At 36.9% G+C, this 18,623-nt stretch overlaps 1 protein-coding gene across 4 annotated transcripts in view; it reads left to right on the top strand.

Moving 5' to 3' along the window:
* The first annotated feature begins 403 nt into the window (after positions 1–403).
* The window catches only part of LOC114286125 (exocyst complex component EXO70A1), a 108,208-nt gene continuing 89,988 nt past the window's right edge, over positions 404–18,623 (top strand). For 3 of the 4 annotated variants that reach the window (XM_082904068.1, XM_082904067.1, XM_082904066.1), the window contains exons 1-3: positions 430–808; positions 1,292–1,387; positions 15,493–15,698. In XM_082904068.1, the coding sequence (XP_082760194.1) occupies positions 620–808; positions 1,292–1,387; positions 15,493–15,698 (491 nt within the window). In that variant the 5' untranslated portion in view covers positions 430–619. Of the gene's footprint in view, positions 809–1,291; positions 1,388–15,492; positions 15,699–18,623 lie in introns of all 4 variants that reach the window. The other variant, XM_082904065.1, reaches the window with a different exon arrangement.

The raw sequence follows: 18,623 nt of genomic DNA, 5'->3' as shown, positions 1-18,623 counted from the left end.
TATCGATATCCGATTAACGTAATGTTTTTTAAGAATATAGTACTCAACGAGTTCTACACATTGCACGGTTCAGATTATCGAAACAGGATTCGTGATGAATCCCCGCGAGCCTAACAATACCTTCCAGTCTGATCAATGACGGAAGGGAAGCAAGCCCTAATATTTTTCTATGTTTGGTGATAGTGGTGGTGAAATGAAGGTTGAGATGGTTGTGTGATGGCAGAGGTGAGAGTGGCGATTGTGGTGCGGTGACATTGATAAGATTTTAGTCTGAAAAATATTTTCTGTTCATATACTTATTTTTTTTTTATAAATTATGAAAAATATTTTCAATTAATTTTTATTTTTCATTATATCAAATATCAAAAAAATATATAAATTATTTTTTAAAACATATTTTTCTACCCAAACAAACGGAGGAAGAGAGAGAGAGGTGGCATGGTGAGACTAAAAGTCTGGTGAGCTATGGAACTCAAGGCCAGGAGGGAAGTCGTTCCCTATAAACGCTATGTAACCAAAAAATACGCATTCTTTTGCATTTCATTTCTCTCTCTCTCTCTCTCTGTGTGTTTGTGTCTGTCTTTCTAAATTGTCATCGTTAGAGAGAAAATAGACATATATGATGAGTGAGAGTAATATAGAAGAAATGGGCGTTCGTTCTCTGGTAATGGAAACACTAAGCGAGAAGGTCACATTCATGAGGGAGTCTCTGCAGAAGAGCCAAACCTTCACAGACAACATGGTCACCATTCTTGGCTCTTTTGACCATCGCCTCTCTGCCCTTGAAACTGCCATGCGCCCTACTCAGGCACTCTCTCTCTCTCTCTCACACACACACACACACACACACACACACACATTCATATTCATATACATTCATAATGCACATATTCTTACATGTATATACACATGCATACACATAAATATGCATGATCTGGAAAAGATACATATGTGTTGAGTTGCGATCTATCAATAATAGGGTGTTTGGCAGGGGCTTTTTTTTCGCTTTTTGGTTAAAATTTACAAAATGACAAAATAGGTTAAAATAATCAATCAAAAAAAGGTCGCATCAAAATCATAATTATTTTATTTTTTCTCTTACAAACATCAAATATAATTACAAAAACACAAAAAATCAAAAAAAAAAAAAAAATCCAACTATCTTCTCCAACACAAAAATTTTAACCTATTAAAATAGCCAAAAATTAAAATAGCCTTTTTAGTAGCAACTTCCCAAACAGCCACAATCTATCTGTCAATCATTTTAATGGGTTTTGGGTTTCTTGTGTAGATAAGGACGCATTCGATTAGGAGGGCACACGAAAACATTGATAAGACACTGAAGGCTGCTGAGGTCTTTTTGGCCCAATTTGATCTTTCACGCCAGGTTGGTTGTTTGTTGTTCTGTCTCTTTTCATCATCAATTATATATATCTATCCGGTTTACTTCATCCAAATAAAATCTTGGATGGTTTGGCATAATACCATACTGAATTTGTACATTTATATGTTTTGTCTCTATTATTGTCAATAATATGTCCTTTTTTCGATTTGAATCATTGTCTTGCCAATTACACGCCTTAATTGCTAGAGGTGGTAGTTTTTTTGGTCTTGTTTATGTATAATGTATAATTAGTAAAAAGAGGCTTCAATTTGATATTATAAAGAACAAAATATAATTGAGAGCTGCATTTACTGTGTAGTTTGTCAGTATTTTGTTATACATTACAAATAGAGATGAAATATGATTTAGACTAGATATCTAGAACAAACACTTCTTAGATACAACAGAGCATTTCATGAAATCAGGAGCTTCCTTCGACATCTAGAGACTAGAAGTTTCTGTAGCCATTTAAATTAATTAAATGAATGAAAATTTGGATCATTCTTCTGTTACGTCTCAAATGAGATGAGAAAAAACTTATAGGCTGAATGAATGTGTGGGTGCTCTAGGATCAAGTGAGATCCAAATGTGGTTGAGGGCGAATGTGCTCGAATCTAACCTATAATCAAAATGAAAGCTTGTGATTTGAGGGGCAAGCCATACAGGTTCTCTCTTGCCTTAATGAAGAAGACTCCACTATTTATCAAGTGTGGAAGTGTTGGACTCGCCTTGATATGATTGAAATGACGGACAATAAATTAAGCAAAGAAAGTAAATGTTACCATTGATGGAAATAGTAATGATTACAGATCTGAATGAATAGTGTTAAAGCTATTGGTAAGATAAGGAAAACTAAGCTACTAAAGCAAAGGTAATGATAAAGATAGAAGCATTCAGCCAAAGTTGAATTGAAAGATTGATTGAATAAATTGGTCAATTGTCATGTTGGACTCTTTACCATGCCTTCAAATCTTCTATTTATACTAAGTTCTTGGTAGTTTATCCAATTGTGATTCTTTACCTATGTTCCCAATCAAATGTTGTCACGTGTTCCATGTTGCACTCGACTTCTACAACTACTTCCAGCATTTTCTGATCATTCATCCCCATAATCCATCAACTACTTTATGCAAATCTTGCCCTGTTCTTCAGAGCCCTTTATACTTCGCCGTGTGTCACTTTCCTAGCTTTTAGTACCTGTCCCTTTGATGTAGGAAGTTGTGTTGCTTGGATTAATGGACGTGATCACCAAGAAAGCCTTAGTCCTTGACAAATGCCCTGCATCATGACTTGAGCCCATCTATGCGTGTATGTGCATGGTGTTTATGGCTAAGATAAAATAGGAATAAGGCCATAACAACTTCCTCCTTTATAAGAACTAAATACAACCAGCTCCCTTAGATTCAAATTTAAGTAGTAGCTGTTACACCCAATGATTTAGGCTTTTGAAGATAACGGCCTGGGTTTTATTCTTTCCTCCACTTTGCAGAATAATACCAGGTGATGCCCTCTTACTGGCAATGCCATTTGGGGTACACACATCTTCATATGTTATATCTAAAGGTGTAAGAGATTTTGAATTGAATTAGATGTTTAACAGACCCTTGTGTTGTCCCATTGACTTAAGAAGTTGAACATGTAACGTTTGGCAAGACTTTTGAAAGTCCTTCCAAACTATTAAAGTCCTTTTGAAGGTTTTTATTCTGTTTGATAAAGGTAATCAGAAGTCATTCCATCGGAAGCACGGTAGTAGAAAGCCAATTCCGAAGAAGTCACCCAAGTAGGCTTCCAAATTCACTTATCGTAAAAGCCAACCACTATGACGTCCATTTTATTTTATTATTTCCTCATTATTTAAAATGAATTAATTACCCTTTATTATATTTACAAGTTCTTACATATAAATGTATAAGTTTTTTGTAATGAAATTTTACATTTAAGAGTATAATTTTTTGACATTATACTATAACACACCTTGAATTGAACACAAAATTAGTGTTCGGATGAATTATTTTTCTACATGGATATGAATATGACATGATTCAATAAAATAAATATTAAATAAGTCAGATTAGTGTCGAATCTACATATAACAAAATTGATACGGATAACCTATGTAACAAAAAATTAATAACAAATGTTAATGTTATTTTTAGTTAGTGGTATCGTGGCATTTTTTAATCCCTAATGATACTTATCTAGCTGATTAAAAAATAAGTAAAGTATAATTTAATGCGTATATAATTTTTTTTAATTGAAGATAATATATTTTTTATTTAGTAAAAACATATAGGGTAAATTCCATTAACCTTTCTTGAGGTTTGGAAAAATTATATTAAATTCACAAGGTTGACATAATTATAATGGTCTCCCTTAATATTTTAATTTACATATTTATTTCCCTTTCATCAATAATTCGTTAGTCGTATGGATGAAAAAAATGATATTTCATGTCAGTTACACTGAAATATATATATATATTTTACCATTGTTTATTCTTGTGTCTACAAATTGTTTGCATTAGTTTGGGCCTCTTTAGCATTGTTAAAAGGGAAGTCGATTTAATTATATCAAATACACTAATATGATATAGTTTTTTAAAATTAGAGAAATGGAATTACGTTGAAATCAAACATTTTTATAAACAATTTTATCAAGTAGAGATTAGTTTCATTAAATTTAATTTTGGGAAGAAAATTTTAATATTTTCATATGCTTGGTATTTTTAATTAACGATGAAAAATTATAACACATTAACAGACATGTATTGTACAACATTGTTAAATTAAAGTTATCCGTACTTCTAAAATGATGCCACCAAATATCACTTTATATAGTTGAAAAAAATCCTAAATTATGTGATTCGTGATTTGAAATAGATTCAATTACTACAAATTATAAAACACAACAAACAAATAATTTAAATCAGCTAGCAAGTACGAAAGTAATTTAGGTTGTTTCACAATTGATGAACCAATATGAAAGATTTTAACGTGGAAAAAAATCATAATTGCCGCACCTTCAATTATGAGAAAAAACCACGGGCTTAAAACCACTAAACAATCCACTATGAAGATAATGAAATTACAAATGAGTACAAGCAATTACCCAACACTCACTCAAGAATTGACTTCCACTCCTTGTGCCCCTTCCACCAACATTCTTGTCTCAGAGTTAATTAGTCTGGTGTTGAATCCCCAACACCCATGGTGAATCCACAACGATGGGCCGTTTCGAATGCCTTCAAAGCTTTCAATCTCAAACCTTTCGGAATCCATCGAAGAATGCTATTCGAAAGATAGATTTGTAACAAGCCCCTTGATGTATACTCTCCAATCCATGTGAGGCGACAAGCTCACGAAATCATCAAGGGAAAATATATGCAAAGTTCTTCAGATGGATACTTAGAAATTCTTAGGTCTCCAATCTCAGATCTGAAAGAGGTAACCCTAAAATTTGCAACTAAGGCAGCTTAAAACAAAACAGGGTCATGAAGACCGCTGGAGTGTAGGAAACACAGCTCGAGTGGTGTGTCTAAGAGGCGGTTGAACAATAAGTGATTTTGCTCGAGTGGTAGAAAGTTTGCCTGAGAGGAGAATGAATCCTCCTTTTATCTCAGAACAAGTCTAAACTATTGGATGTGGATCATTTCAGTGCTCAAGCATACAAAGCACCGCTCTAGCAGTCCATGAGAAATCTCAGCTCCAACAAAAACAACTCAAATGTGTTTGTATGCGGAATTGACAAAATAAGGGACCTAACAATTTCTCCTTTTAGTAATTCCCGGAACAAATACTTCTAACAATCAAGTCCTAACAAACACACGCTCTAGACACAACCCTAACCACTCTAACCAATTGTGATATGATCCACCTGTAGGGAAAACAAAACAACCAACAAATAGGATCATTCTATGGTATCAACACAACGTATAGATAAAAGATGGATAGACAAGAATGAATATATAAGTACCAAAACTCCACATGCTATGGTATCAACAATAATCATTCTCCCCCTTTTTGATCATGGGAGACAAAGGGACATATGAAGAATAGCCCAAATGATGACAAGTAACCACAAATAGGCAAGAGAAGGAAAACTCAATATCCAACTGTCCATGATATCCTAAAATACCAACAAAATAACCCAACATGGGTCAACAACCCCAAAAACCAAGTATAGCTAAAGAAATAAGTCCAGGAGAGCAAATATTACACAACCATAATAGGGAAACCATGTCCAAAAGAGATATAATCCAGAGAAATAGAAAACATCACTGATACGAAGGCCGAGGAGGGTGCTGCAGGTAGTAGGATAGAAGCCGTGCAAGTTGAAGGGTGGCCTAATCCACCGAAGTAGAAATGTTGTTAGTGGTGGTCTCCAAGGTAGAGAGACGCCCATCGAATGCATCCACTCGAGCATCTAGCTGGTCGAACCTTTACATCATGGCATGCTTGAACTGGTGAAGCTGTCCTCGAATGGTATGAGCATGGACTGGCTGCTCCCCCTCATTGGCAGCCGCAACCTCAAACTGAGCTTCTTTGGCCATTTGCTCTTCACCTGCAACTGATGGACCCGACTTTGAGAGACAGTCTTTTTTGGTAAAAGGATTGATAGGTGGAGCTCTCTCATCATGCACAAAGGACACAACATCAAGAGAACCATAGGGTAGGCCAAGGTTTTTCTTACCCTCAAACATAGACAACATTTTTTGGACAATCATTGCAGAGAGATTAATAGGTAATCGACAATCAATGTAGTAGAGAACAAACCCTTGATCTTGATTGATCTCAAAACTATGAGTGGTGACATGGAGATTGGCACAAACAATGAGATTTAAGTGACGAAAGGGAGGGTGGAGTTCGTTTTGCTTAATCAGAACCCCGAATACCCAATTCGAGGTGAGCCACAGAGTTCAGAAGCAACCATGTTGAAATCAGCATTTGGAGAGGTAAGAAACAGAAGGGGAGGGATATCGAGAATGGAGCGAATGAACTCAGAAGTGACATGAATTTCGATGGACCGAACCCAAGTTTTGAAGGATGGACCAATGAGATCAATGGAGTGCATGTTACAATAAAACTCGCACACCCAATCTAAGTTTTTAAGACCAGAAAAAGATAGAACTTTGTCACCCCCAACAGAGTTGAATAAATTACGAATTGGGATGGATTTGAAAGTATCGGGTTGGACATTCCTCTCTAGATGGACAATGTGAGAGCTAAACAATTCCCTATATAGCTTGGCTTTCTCCTTAGATTGGAACTTCTCATGGTTAAACGAAGGGCGATTAGCCATAGACTTTTGACCCTTGTTGGATTGAGACATGACGAAACATTACAGGAGAAGGGCATCCACCAAAAAAGACAAACAAAACCCAATAACAACCCGACAAATAAACCCCACCATGATACACCAAACCAAAACCAAACATAACCCAATACCCCCAAAAGCAACCACCAACAACCCACCAATCAAGAAAAACCATTAGTAACAAACAATATATATACAATGATGAGCAATAAACTGAGAATATATATAATGATGAGCAATATAAACCATGATGAGCACAAAAATATTGAGAATATTAAACTAATTAAGAAAAAAAAAACAAAAAAATTAAAATACCTAGATGAGAGCACAAGATCAAAGAACACCCTAATCTAGAACAAATAAGCACAAAAAGGGAATAAAGCAAGGGAATAAAAAGAAAAAGAAAGAAACACCCCTAGAAAGAGAAAAGAGTAGAAAAAACAAAAGAAACATCAAAATAAAAAGAAAAGAGAAGAAAACTTACCCAAAAAGTGAAGAGATTCACATGATGAGGCACAAATCCGAGGGAAAAGATGAAGAAGGAGATTCGAAATCAACGATGGGGGTGAGAAATCGCCCAAGAGAGAAGCCCTAGAAGAGATCTGGGGGAAAATGAGTTGAAAAGACTAATCTGAGCATTAAAACCCGCACAGATTGCTCGAGCGACCACTTTATCGCTCGAGCGAACTTACTAAAACATGCGTGATACAGCTCGAGCAAAGACTTCACCGCTTGAGCGCAAAAAGAAAACACCCAGAAGTTCTGATTGTAGACAAAAGTACCGAAAGATGTGCAATAACCGCTCGAGCGCAAGAAAAATCACTCAGTCAGTAACAAAAATCAATTAGTGCTCCCAAAAGTTTTAAACACATCCATGAGCATCCAAAACACTCTCAAGAACAGAGCATCACCTAAAATAGAGTAATATGAGCAATATAGCACAATGTGATACATAGATAAGACAATATGCACATCGTAAGTCACTCAATCTTGCAAGATAGACAATATGAACATGAAAATGATTGAAAACAAGATAGAGTACAACAAGTGACATAGACAACACATGAATGCAATACACAAGGGAGAACATGATACCTCACAAAGAAAGTGTGTGTGTGCCATTCTTGAATGTCCACAACCACTAGACTTAGTAGGTGTTTGGCATCCCCTAAAATAGCCAAAAAGCAAAAAAGTCACTGAAAAAGCAAAAAAGTTTACACGATTCACATGTTTTGGCGGGAAAAAAGTACTGAGTAGACAGAGAGTAAAAAGTAAAAAATGCCCTTGGTTTGCTAGTTCCAACAGCGTACTTTTTGGTGAAGAAAAAAAAAAAAGAAAGTGCAGCACAGTGATGGAATGTGCACTGGCGGCACAGTGCGGATGGTCACTGACATGTATGGAAAGATGTCAGAGGTCAAAGGGTAAGAAGGTAATTTTGCTAGTTGATACAATATTGTAATACACTTTCTTTCGTAAAAAGTAAAAAAGTTATCCCCAAACATACATATTTTTTTCCTCTACTTTTTTAGCCAAAAAGTCAAAAAGTGCACTTATATAGTTTATCCCAAACAACCCCTTAATCCTGGTAATGATCGGATGGTTGGACCTCCAGCAAGAGAATCTATACGAGATTGAGGAATGTCAAACCACTAGTGACCAAGGGGTATTTGTTGAGTAAGCATAGAAGCTCCCCCTCAAACAAAGAATACCATTTTCTTGTGCACTCACCGGCGGCTTTCGTGCTCAAGAGTATGGAAACCAAACCAGAAACGGATGGAAAGAATAAATGAAGCCTGGTTGGTGACTCTGAGGTAGCATTTTCCTCATGCCTTGAGAAACATTAACTGAGAGAAAAGCTGTGGAGATACAAAAAGATGATGGGGGATTAAGAGACTCAACATCACTCAAGATATGCTAGCATAGGTCAATTCCTCAAGAAAGCACAAGATACAATGCTAGAAGTCCATAGAGAAATTTGATCACTTATGCGGAAACCCCTACAATTTCTTAACTCAAGGATGTGTACAGAATAAAATCATGTAAACAAATAGCATAAACATTCATCATGAGATATGTGCAATCACACATGAAACCTTGTTTACAAAAAGAGAGATGTTCAAGTATATTTATGCGAAAAGATGAAATGAATCATTACTAATGAGAGTATATTATCCAAGCACACAAAATACCATATAGCACACATCTACTCATGCAACAAGTTACACCCTAATTAATGAGCACTACTCCCAAGGTCTTCCTAAGGAACTCAAACCTAAGAAGATCAAGGGAATTTGTAAAAATATCAACTTTTTGATGCTCAGTAGGAACATGCTCAAGAACAACAAGGCCCTCATCAACCAACTCTCGAATGAAATGGTGACGAAATACCAATATGTTTGGTGCGAGAGTGTAGGATCAAATTTCGAGAAATATTGATGGCACTCACGTCATCACAGAAGAGAGTGAGTGTGTGCTGATCTTTCCCATAATCATGAACCATTTGCTTCATCCAAATCATTTGAGCACAACAACTCCCTGAGGCAATGTACTCCGCCTCAACGGTCGACAGAGAGATGGCATTTTGCTTCTTGCTATGCCATGCGACCAAATTATTTTTGAGGTAAAAACAACCTTCGGATGTTTTTTTGTGATCATCAGCACACCCTGCCCAATTGGCATAAAAAAAGCCAATAATGTTGGCAGTGGTGTCAGAAGAGAACCAAATCCCATACCCCAAAGCCCCACTCACATACCTGAAGGTGAGACTCTTTAGGGCAAGCTTGATAACGAGCACACACACCAACACTAAAAGAAATATCAGGCTGACTCGCGCTGAGGTACAAAAAACTCCTAATCATACTCCTATAAAGTGTGGGATCAACATCAGTGCCAGAGGAGTCCTTGGACAAGTGAAGACTCGTGCTCATGGGGGTCCGTGCGTGTTTAGCAGACTGAAGAACGAACTCAGAAACAAGACTTTTAACTTACCTGGTCTGTGACACAAACATACTTGAAGACAATTGCTTAATTTGAAGCCCCCAAAAGAAAGACAATGCCCCTATCATGCTCATTTCAAAATCATGTGTCATGCAATCTGAAAAATATTTAATAAGAGAATCAGAAGTGGATCCAAACACAATATCATCGACATGTATTTGAGCAACAAGAATATGGTTACTTAGTACACTTCACAAATAATGTCATATCTACACTACCCCTTTGAAATTCATTGAGAAAGGTAGTCAACCTATCATACCAATCTCGAGTGGCTTGTTTCAACCCATAAATTGTCTTGTCTAGCTTGTAGACATGAGACGGAAAATGAGGGTCCTCAAAATCCTTGGTTGCTCAACATAGGCTTCCTCTTTTAAGTACTCTTTCAAGAAAGTACTCTTCACATCCATTTGAAACAATTTAAAGCCAAGAAAGCAAGCAATAGCAAGTAAGATACGAATAGATTCGAGACATGCAACAGGGGCAAACGTCTTATCATAGTCAACACCCTCAACTTGCGTATAGCCTCGAGCAACCAATCTTGCCTTATTCCTAATAATTGAACTGTTCTCATCAGATTTATTCTTGAAAATCCATTTGGTACCTGTCACATTCACATCTCTAGGTCTAGGAACAAGGGTCCAAACTTTGTTACGCTCAAATTAACCTAACTCCTCCTGCATAGAATTAATCCAACAATCGTCATGAAATGCCTCTCACATTCGTAGGTTCAATTGAAGAAACATAACAAACATGTGATACCTCTTCCCAAAGTTGCTTTTAGGTTTTTATCCGATCGGTGACATTACAGATTACTTGTTGAATAGGGTGATTAAGCTTTCCCCTAGCCATTGGCTCCAAGATGAGCGGAGAAGAAGATGAGGTGGTCATGGACGCATTGCCTTGTGCACTACTTGAGTTTGAGCTTGCCATGGGTGATGGTGCTTCTTCACCTCCTAAAACTTGTCTCTGAGCTTCTCCTTAGCTTGGTGAGGCCACATTGGATGTTGGAGGATCAACTTCTTCCTCCTCATGAATTGATCCTATAGGAGAACCTGTGTCATCTACAATCACATTTATAGATTCCATGAGAGATAAAGTACAAAGATTATAAACATGAAAGCCTCAACTAGTGGTTGAATACCCTAGAAAAATACTTTCATCCCTCTGGGAGTCAAACTTATACAAAGGCTCTCGATCTTTAAAAATCCAACACTCATTCCCAAAAGTTTTGAAGTATTTTACATTACGTTTCAACCCTTTCATAAATCATAAAGGGTTTGTAATGTACCAGGCTTCAAATACACACAATTCACAATGTAAACCGTAGTCTATGAAGCATGGACACTCCAAAATCGGTGCTGTGGCGGTGTTCGACACGGGGACACGCCGGGGACACATACGGGACATCCCAGATGGCGTGTCCCTTTAATTTAATGATTTTTTTGTAGGGGACACAACGGGGACACGACGGGGACACGTGTGTCCATATTGGGACATGGCATGGGACACGGCAGGGATCACTTCTTTTTTTTTTTCTTTTTTTGTCTCTCTTATTTAGTGCTTTTGTGTTGAATATTGTTGGATGTTGAATGTTTTCCCTTTCTCATCTTGGTTCTTGTTATCGTTTATTATGACTTTTTTGTGAATAGATAATCTATTAATTTGTTTAAATGTAGTGTTTATATTTATTGAATTAATGTTACTATGTTAGTGTTTGTTAATTTTGATTTAGGATGAATGTAATATGAATTTACATGACACATAAAAATATATAATAAAAAAAAATATTTCGTCGTGTCCCCCCGCCATGTCCGTGTCCCCATTTTTTAGAAATTGCCATGTCCCGTGTCGGTGTCTGTGTCTATGTCCGTGCTTCATAGAACGTAGTATTCAAGGCTTCAGCCCAAAACTTGAGAGGGACCTTGCTAAGGAGCATGACCCTAACCATTTCTTAAACCCCATGATTCTTTCTCTCAACAACCCCATTTTTCTGTGGAGTAATAGGAGCAAAAAATTCATGCTTGATCCCATACATATCACAAAAATTCAAGAAAGAACTGTTCTCAAACTCACGACCATGATTAGTTTGGATTCTTATGATACGTCCAATGGCAACATCTTGTTCATTCTAGATTCTTGTGACCAATGACTTAAAAAGCATCGAACGTATCAGATTTTTCTCATAAAAAATTTACTCATGTGAATTGAGTGAAATCATCAACCGTAAAGAAAATATATCTTTTACCTCTAATACTTTCAGTACGAGTGGGTCCCATAAGATCCATATGAACAAACTCAAGAGGATGCTTGGTTGTTAAGCTATTCATATTCTTATGAGAAGCTCGAGTTTGCTTCCCTAATTGACATGGTCTACACACATGGCTCAAAGACTTACCCAATTCGGGCACTCCTCGCACTAGCTCCTTATTGGCTATCTTGGCTAGGTCTTTGAAGTTGATGTGACCTGCTGGTTGATGCCATAAGTCTAGATTGTTTATGATGGCCGAATGACTAGTGAGGTCACTAGTAGTAACAATCCTATAGCAATTATCAGATGTGCGAACACCATGCATGACGGTATTTCCCTTTTTGTCCACAATCTCACATTTATCTTTTGAAAACAATGCCTCATGATGTGAGTCACACATTTGACTAATGCTCAAAAGATTAGCCTTACGACCATCAACAAGCAACATATTGTCCAATTTAGGAAGACTGGGGGCATTTATAGAGCCCTTACCAACGACTCTAGAGGTGCTACCGTCTCCAAATATGACAATTCCTTCTTCATATTTTCCAGAGATGTAAAGTAGGATTTGTCTTGGACATGTGACGAGAACAACCACTATCAAGATACCACATGCGTGAGTCACGTGCTTTATAAGCAGTGTGAACGAGAAACCAAGTTAAGTCACTCATCCTCACCCACTCTTCTAGTCTTAACTAGAGAGGGATCATCATGATTCTTGGGTGATGTCTTAGTGTTGTGAACACTATTTCGGTCAATGATGCTTCGCCTAGACATATAGGGTTGTCTCCTAACCCAAGAGGTATTTGAATTTCTCCTAACTCTTTGAGACACCCTACCAAGCAACTCAAAATAATAGGGGTGTATGTGGCCATACCTACCACAATGATGACAAATAAAAACCGGTTTTACCTTTCTTTCATTGAACATGCCGACTTTAGGTTGGTGGAGAGACTCATCATCATGTTGCATCTTTTGCTTCTCATTTCCTTAGGTCCTTCTGTCATGCGATGTAGAGGCGTTCCATTTTTGCGGCTTGTCATCTCCAAAACCATTCCACTCTATTCAAAGCCCATTTGTTGAGATCCAATGATGTCTTCCAATGTCTTTGACCTGTTGTTCCAAAAATTAATTTTAGCCCTAGCATTCTTGAGTTCTTCCTCTTTCTTAATGACTAGCTCATCCAAAGCAACTTAAGACATCTCCAAATTTTCAATCTTCTCTTCATATGTTGCATAGATTTTCAGTAGCTCATCCCTCTTAGTCTTGCAAGTCAAGAGTTTTGCACAACAAGCTTGTCAATAATTTGAGATCTTGATGATATCATTCCTAGCCTTGACAATCTCCTGCTTTAGTTTGACATTCTCACTCTCACATGCTTTAAGTTTGATAGTGAGTTTGTCATTCAACATAGACAAATTAAGAGATTCCTTGTACAACTTTTCGTAGGCTTGTTGAAGCTCTTCACCATCTACTTCATCACCACTCTCAGAGGATTCATTATCAATAACATTCTCAAGTGAAGGCACATCCTCCTTTTGTTTCTCTTCTTCCTTGAGAAGTTCCAATTGTGCAATAAGAGCATTGAAGTGAGAGGAAATAGATGCTTGTGAAGATGATTCCACTCTTTCATGGAATTGCATTAGAGTAGCCCACACATCTCTAGCATTCTCACAATGAGATGTGTTGTCGCTCTTGTTTCATCAAGCGTTTCATTCTCACGCATAAAAAGGATTTCAAAAGCGGAGGTGAGACGTTGAAGTTTTGATCTCTTGGCCGAAGTAGTAACCTTGTGAATTGTTTCAAGAATGTCTCAAGCTTCTTTTTCAACTTCACAAGTGCAAATACACCAGAACTCTTCCAGGGTGATAGAGCGAAAGAGGGAATTGAGCGCTTTACTATTCCAACCCACGCTTTGATAATAATTTGTATCCCATTTATCAATTGGCTTAGAAATTATGACATCGTCAATGGTCACAACATGTACATTCCATCCATAGATGACGGAATGCCAAACTTTCTCATCAATAGATTTTAAAAACACCCTCATATGAGCTTTCCAATATGAGTAGTTTGTTTCATCAAGCAACAGAGGTCTATGAGTCGAGTTACCCTCACGAATTGAATCCATTGTCACAAATCACATAAAATCACACTCTTATAGCTTTGAAAAAATGAACAATCAAAGAACGAGTGACTCGCTTTGATACCGATTGAAAAAACCCTAAGTTATGTGATTCGTGATTCGAAATAGATTCAATTACTACAAATCCCAAAACAGAACAAACAAACAATCTAAATTAGCTAGCAAATACGAAAGTTATTTAGCTTCTTGTTTCACATTTGATGAACCAATACAAAATATTTTAACGTGGAAAAAACTACAATTGGAGCATCTCTAATTGTGATAAAAATAAAAATAAAAAAAAATCACGGGCATAAAGCCACTAAACAATCCACTATGAAGATAATGAAATTACACAAGAGTACAAGTAATTACCCAACACACTCAAGAATTGACTTCCACTCCTTGTGTCCCTTTCATCAACATCTTCGTCTTGGAATTGGTTAGTTTGGTGTTGAATCCACAATACCTATGTTGAATCCACAACGATGAGCTACTTTGAACGCCTTCAAAGCTTCCAAGCTCAAACCCTTCGGAATCCACCGAAGAACGCTTTTTGAAAGATATATTGAGGTGACAAGCTCACAAAATCATCAAGGGAAATATATGCAAAGCTCTCCAAATGAATACTCAGAAGTTCTTAGGTCTCAAATCTCAGATCTTGAAGAGGTAACCCTAAAATTTGCAACTAAGGTAGCTTAAAACAAAATAGAGTCGCGAAGATCGCTCGAGCAATGTATCTAAGAGGCGGTGGAACAATATGTGACTTTGCTTGAGTGGTAGAAAGTTCGCTCGAGCGGAGAATGAATCCTCCTAGTATCTTAGAACAAGTTTGTACTACTGGATGGATCATTTCAGCACTCAAGCGCACAAAGAACCGCTCGGGCGGTCCAAGAGAAATCTCAGGTCCAACAAAAACAACTCAAATGTGATTGTTTGCAAAATTGACAAAACAATGGACCTACAATAGTGAAAATACTATTGAAATAAAAATTAATGTTCGAGTGATATTTATTAATTTTGCAAGACTTTCAAACAGGTATTCACCAAACATCCATCTACTATTGAAGTCGTTCTCATAAAATTCTTTCTGAGAAGTCCATCTTCATAAAGGACTTGCAACTACAAAAAGCTACGCCAAACAACCTCCACAAACATTTACTAGGATGGTGTTGCCATATTTTAAAACCTAAAGTTAAAGAAAACAGCAAAAAGTAATGTGTTAAGAATTATTGTTTTTCTTTTAAATGGATTTCTTCTCCAAGTGTTAGATATTATCAGTGGGATTAGTGAAGGTAGATGCTTTATATCTTCTTCAGCATTTGTTTATTTAACATCTATAATCATGTCTATAGAATTTCAAATATACTTTCTCACTTGCGTGATCTCATTCTTTATGCTTTACTCAATGCAACTTCACTTCAGGTAGAGGCTAAAATATTGAGAGGGCCACATGAAGATTTAGAAAGCTACTTAGAAGCAGTTGATCAACTGAGGAGCATTGTGCGTTTCTTTAGTAGTAACAAAAGCTTTCAGAGTAGTATCGGGGTGCTTAACCATGCCAATAACTTACTTTCAAAGGCTATCCTAAAACTAGAAGAGGAGTTTCGACAACTCCTAACCTCATACAGGTTTGCTTTTTTATTTATTTTTTCATTTTTTTTTTACATATATATAAAAAAAGTAATGCTAATTACTTCATTTAGCTTTTGCTTACTTCTATGATAAACTAATATTATGATTTGTCCTTGCACAATTAATTGGATAATTTTATTTTCTTTCTCTGATTCAAGGATATGCATGAATATCTCTTCTAATTGAAATTTTGGTTTTGTTAGAATCGGTAATTATGGTATGAATAGGCTGTGAAGATTTGACAGCTCAGTAGATTGGAAAAATGTGTATTACAGCGGTGTATATGTCCTGTAATTATAATATTAATATCCCTGATTTATGGGGATTAGGTCTTAGGAGAGTTTTCCTTTTATACCTTAGTTTTTTCCTTTATATTTCTGTACATTCTTTGGTTGAATATTGACAAGAGATTTCTCTGTCATGGTATTAGAGCCAAGTTAGGCTTCTTGTTTTTTCAATTTTTCAGCTTTCATCATTGCTAATTTTTTTTTTCCAGTTTGTGCAAAAATATATATATTTTTTTCCGGGCCTTCATTGCCTGAAACTCTTGCCGACGGCCTTAATTGCCGTTCATTAATAACCTAATATTCCCACGTGAACCCATGAATCTTTTCTCCCTTCGATTTTAACTATGTCTGACGTTTTAGAATCCAATAAGGTGGTGTTTGTTTTGAAGGTGGTGTTTATAAATTATAAATTATAGATTACAAATTTAAAATTATATATTAAATAAAAATTATAAATTACAAGGGTAAAATAGTCTTTTGAACATTTATCCTTATTCAGTCCGTCCAACCAAACATTGGATTCATTAAAAATAGTCCAATCCAGACGTCTAATCCCATGACTAAACAAACATAGGATACAAATCCAGTTCAACCAAATAGTCTGGGCACAATGTATCCCAGGACTAATAGTCCGATGGATTACAATCCCCCTTATCCAGTTCGTCGAAACAATCATGCTCTTAGTCTCTTCAATGGCTGCAAACAACACCACTTCAAATAGTTCTGTCGGAGAATTGTAGAATATTCAACCTAGTTTACGTCTTAATGGCCAAAACTATTTTAAGTGATCTCAATTTGTTCGAACCCTTTTGAAAGGGAAGGGCAAACTCAGTCATCTTCTTGGGACGAGACCAAAACCAGAAGATCTGATGTTCACTGCGTGGGATGAAGAAGACTCGATGGCGATGTCTTGGTTATGGAATTCGATGATGCCAGAAGTTAGCGATACTTGCATGTTTTTGACAACATCAAGGGAGATTTGGGAGGCCTGCAGGCAGACCTATTCTAAAGTCTGAGATGCTACACAAATCTATGAGATTAAAACAAAATTTCATCTACCAAACAAGGTAACTGCTCGGTAACTGAATATGCCCAGATTTTACAAAACTTATGGCAGGAGTTGGACCATTATCAGTGTATTGAGATGAAGTGTAGCGATGATGCAACCCTTCTTAAATGTTTTATGGAAAAAGAGAGGATTTGCACCTTTCTTGCCGGATCAAACATTGAGTTCGATCCTATCCAAGTGCAAGTATTGGGAAAGGGAGAAATTCCTTCACTCAATGAAACAATTGCCATAATTCATGAAGCAGAAGGACGAAGAGGATTTATGATGGAGCCTCAACCAGCAGATGGTTCAGCCTTAGTTACAAAAGCTGCAAATCCCATATCTGTGAAATCAGACCAGCAGCAGTCAAATGCCTATTCCAGCGGAGTAGGAGGGAATAATGGGCTTTCAGAAGGATCAAGAGCAGGTAATAAAGACTCTTTATGGTGTACCTACTGTAAGAAGCCGTGACATAGCAGCGAGAGGTGCTGGAAACTCCATGTTAAGCCCTCAAATACTAAAAATACTTCTTGGACTGCTAAAAGTAACCAAGGAGGAGGGCAAGGACAAGCACATTTGACCTCGACACAATCAGAAGGAGAAGGAGAAGGAGAAGGAGAATTCTCTCAGGAGCAATCCGAGTTCAATAGAGAAGAGATTGAGAAGTTGAGATACTTTTTGGGAACATTAAAAGAAACCTACGGGTGGTGCATCCGAGTTCAATAGAGGAGAGATTGAGAAGTTGAGTTACTTTTTGGGAACATTAAAGAAACCTACGGGTGGTGCAGGTACTTGGTCCTTGGCTCTTGGCTCTTTCAGGTAATTCTCAACCATATGCACTTAATGTGTCAACCTCCAAAAGGACTTGGGTAGTGGATTCCGGGGCTATGGATCATATGAGACCCAATCTTCTCATGGGTTTGTCTCTTACGATCCTTGTCCTAGCAGTAAGAAAATTACTACTGCTGATGGAACACTGGTTACAGTTGCTGGTCGAGGAGATTTAGTTATAAATCAGAACTTTGTTTTAAAAAATGTACTGCATGTTCCGAAATTGCCTACCAATCTAGTTTCAATTCACAAGCTTACAAAGGATTTGAATTGTATGGTGACATTTTCTTCTGCACTTTGTAAATTTCAGGACCAGAGCATGGGGATGATGATTGGACTTGCTAGGGAGAGGAATGGGCTCTACTTTCTTGAAGAACTCGATGGGCAAAATAGCACTAAGGATACTATCCACTGTCTCTGCTTTCTGAGTCTTCTCTTTCCAATAAACATAAAATATGGTTGTATCATCTTCGTCTTGGTCATCCTCCTTTCAATATTCTTAAAGTAATGTTTCCTGGTTTGTTTAAAGGAGTTGATCTAGGTATATTTCATTGTGATGTTTGTGAACTTGCAAAACATAAGCATGTTTCCTTTCAAACAAGCAATACGAGAGCTTCCATACCTTTTACTCTAATTCACAGTGATATTTGGGGACCTTCTACAGTTCATAATATTTCTGGGGCTCGCTGGTTTGTCTCATTTATTAACGATTGTACTTGTGTATCATGGGCTTTTCTCTTAAAACAAAAATCACA

This window comes from Camellia sinensis, chromosome 14 (assembly GCF_055761805.1).
Source record: "Camellia sinensis isolate YWXY chromosome 14, ASM5576180v1, whole genome shotgun sequence".
NCBI lineage: Eukaryota > Viridiplantae > Streptophyta > Magnoliopsida > Ericales > Theaceae > Camellia > Camellia sinensis.
The sequence above is the reverse complement of the archived record's forward strand: the minus strand, read 5'-3'. Positions and strand labels throughout refer to the sequence as shown.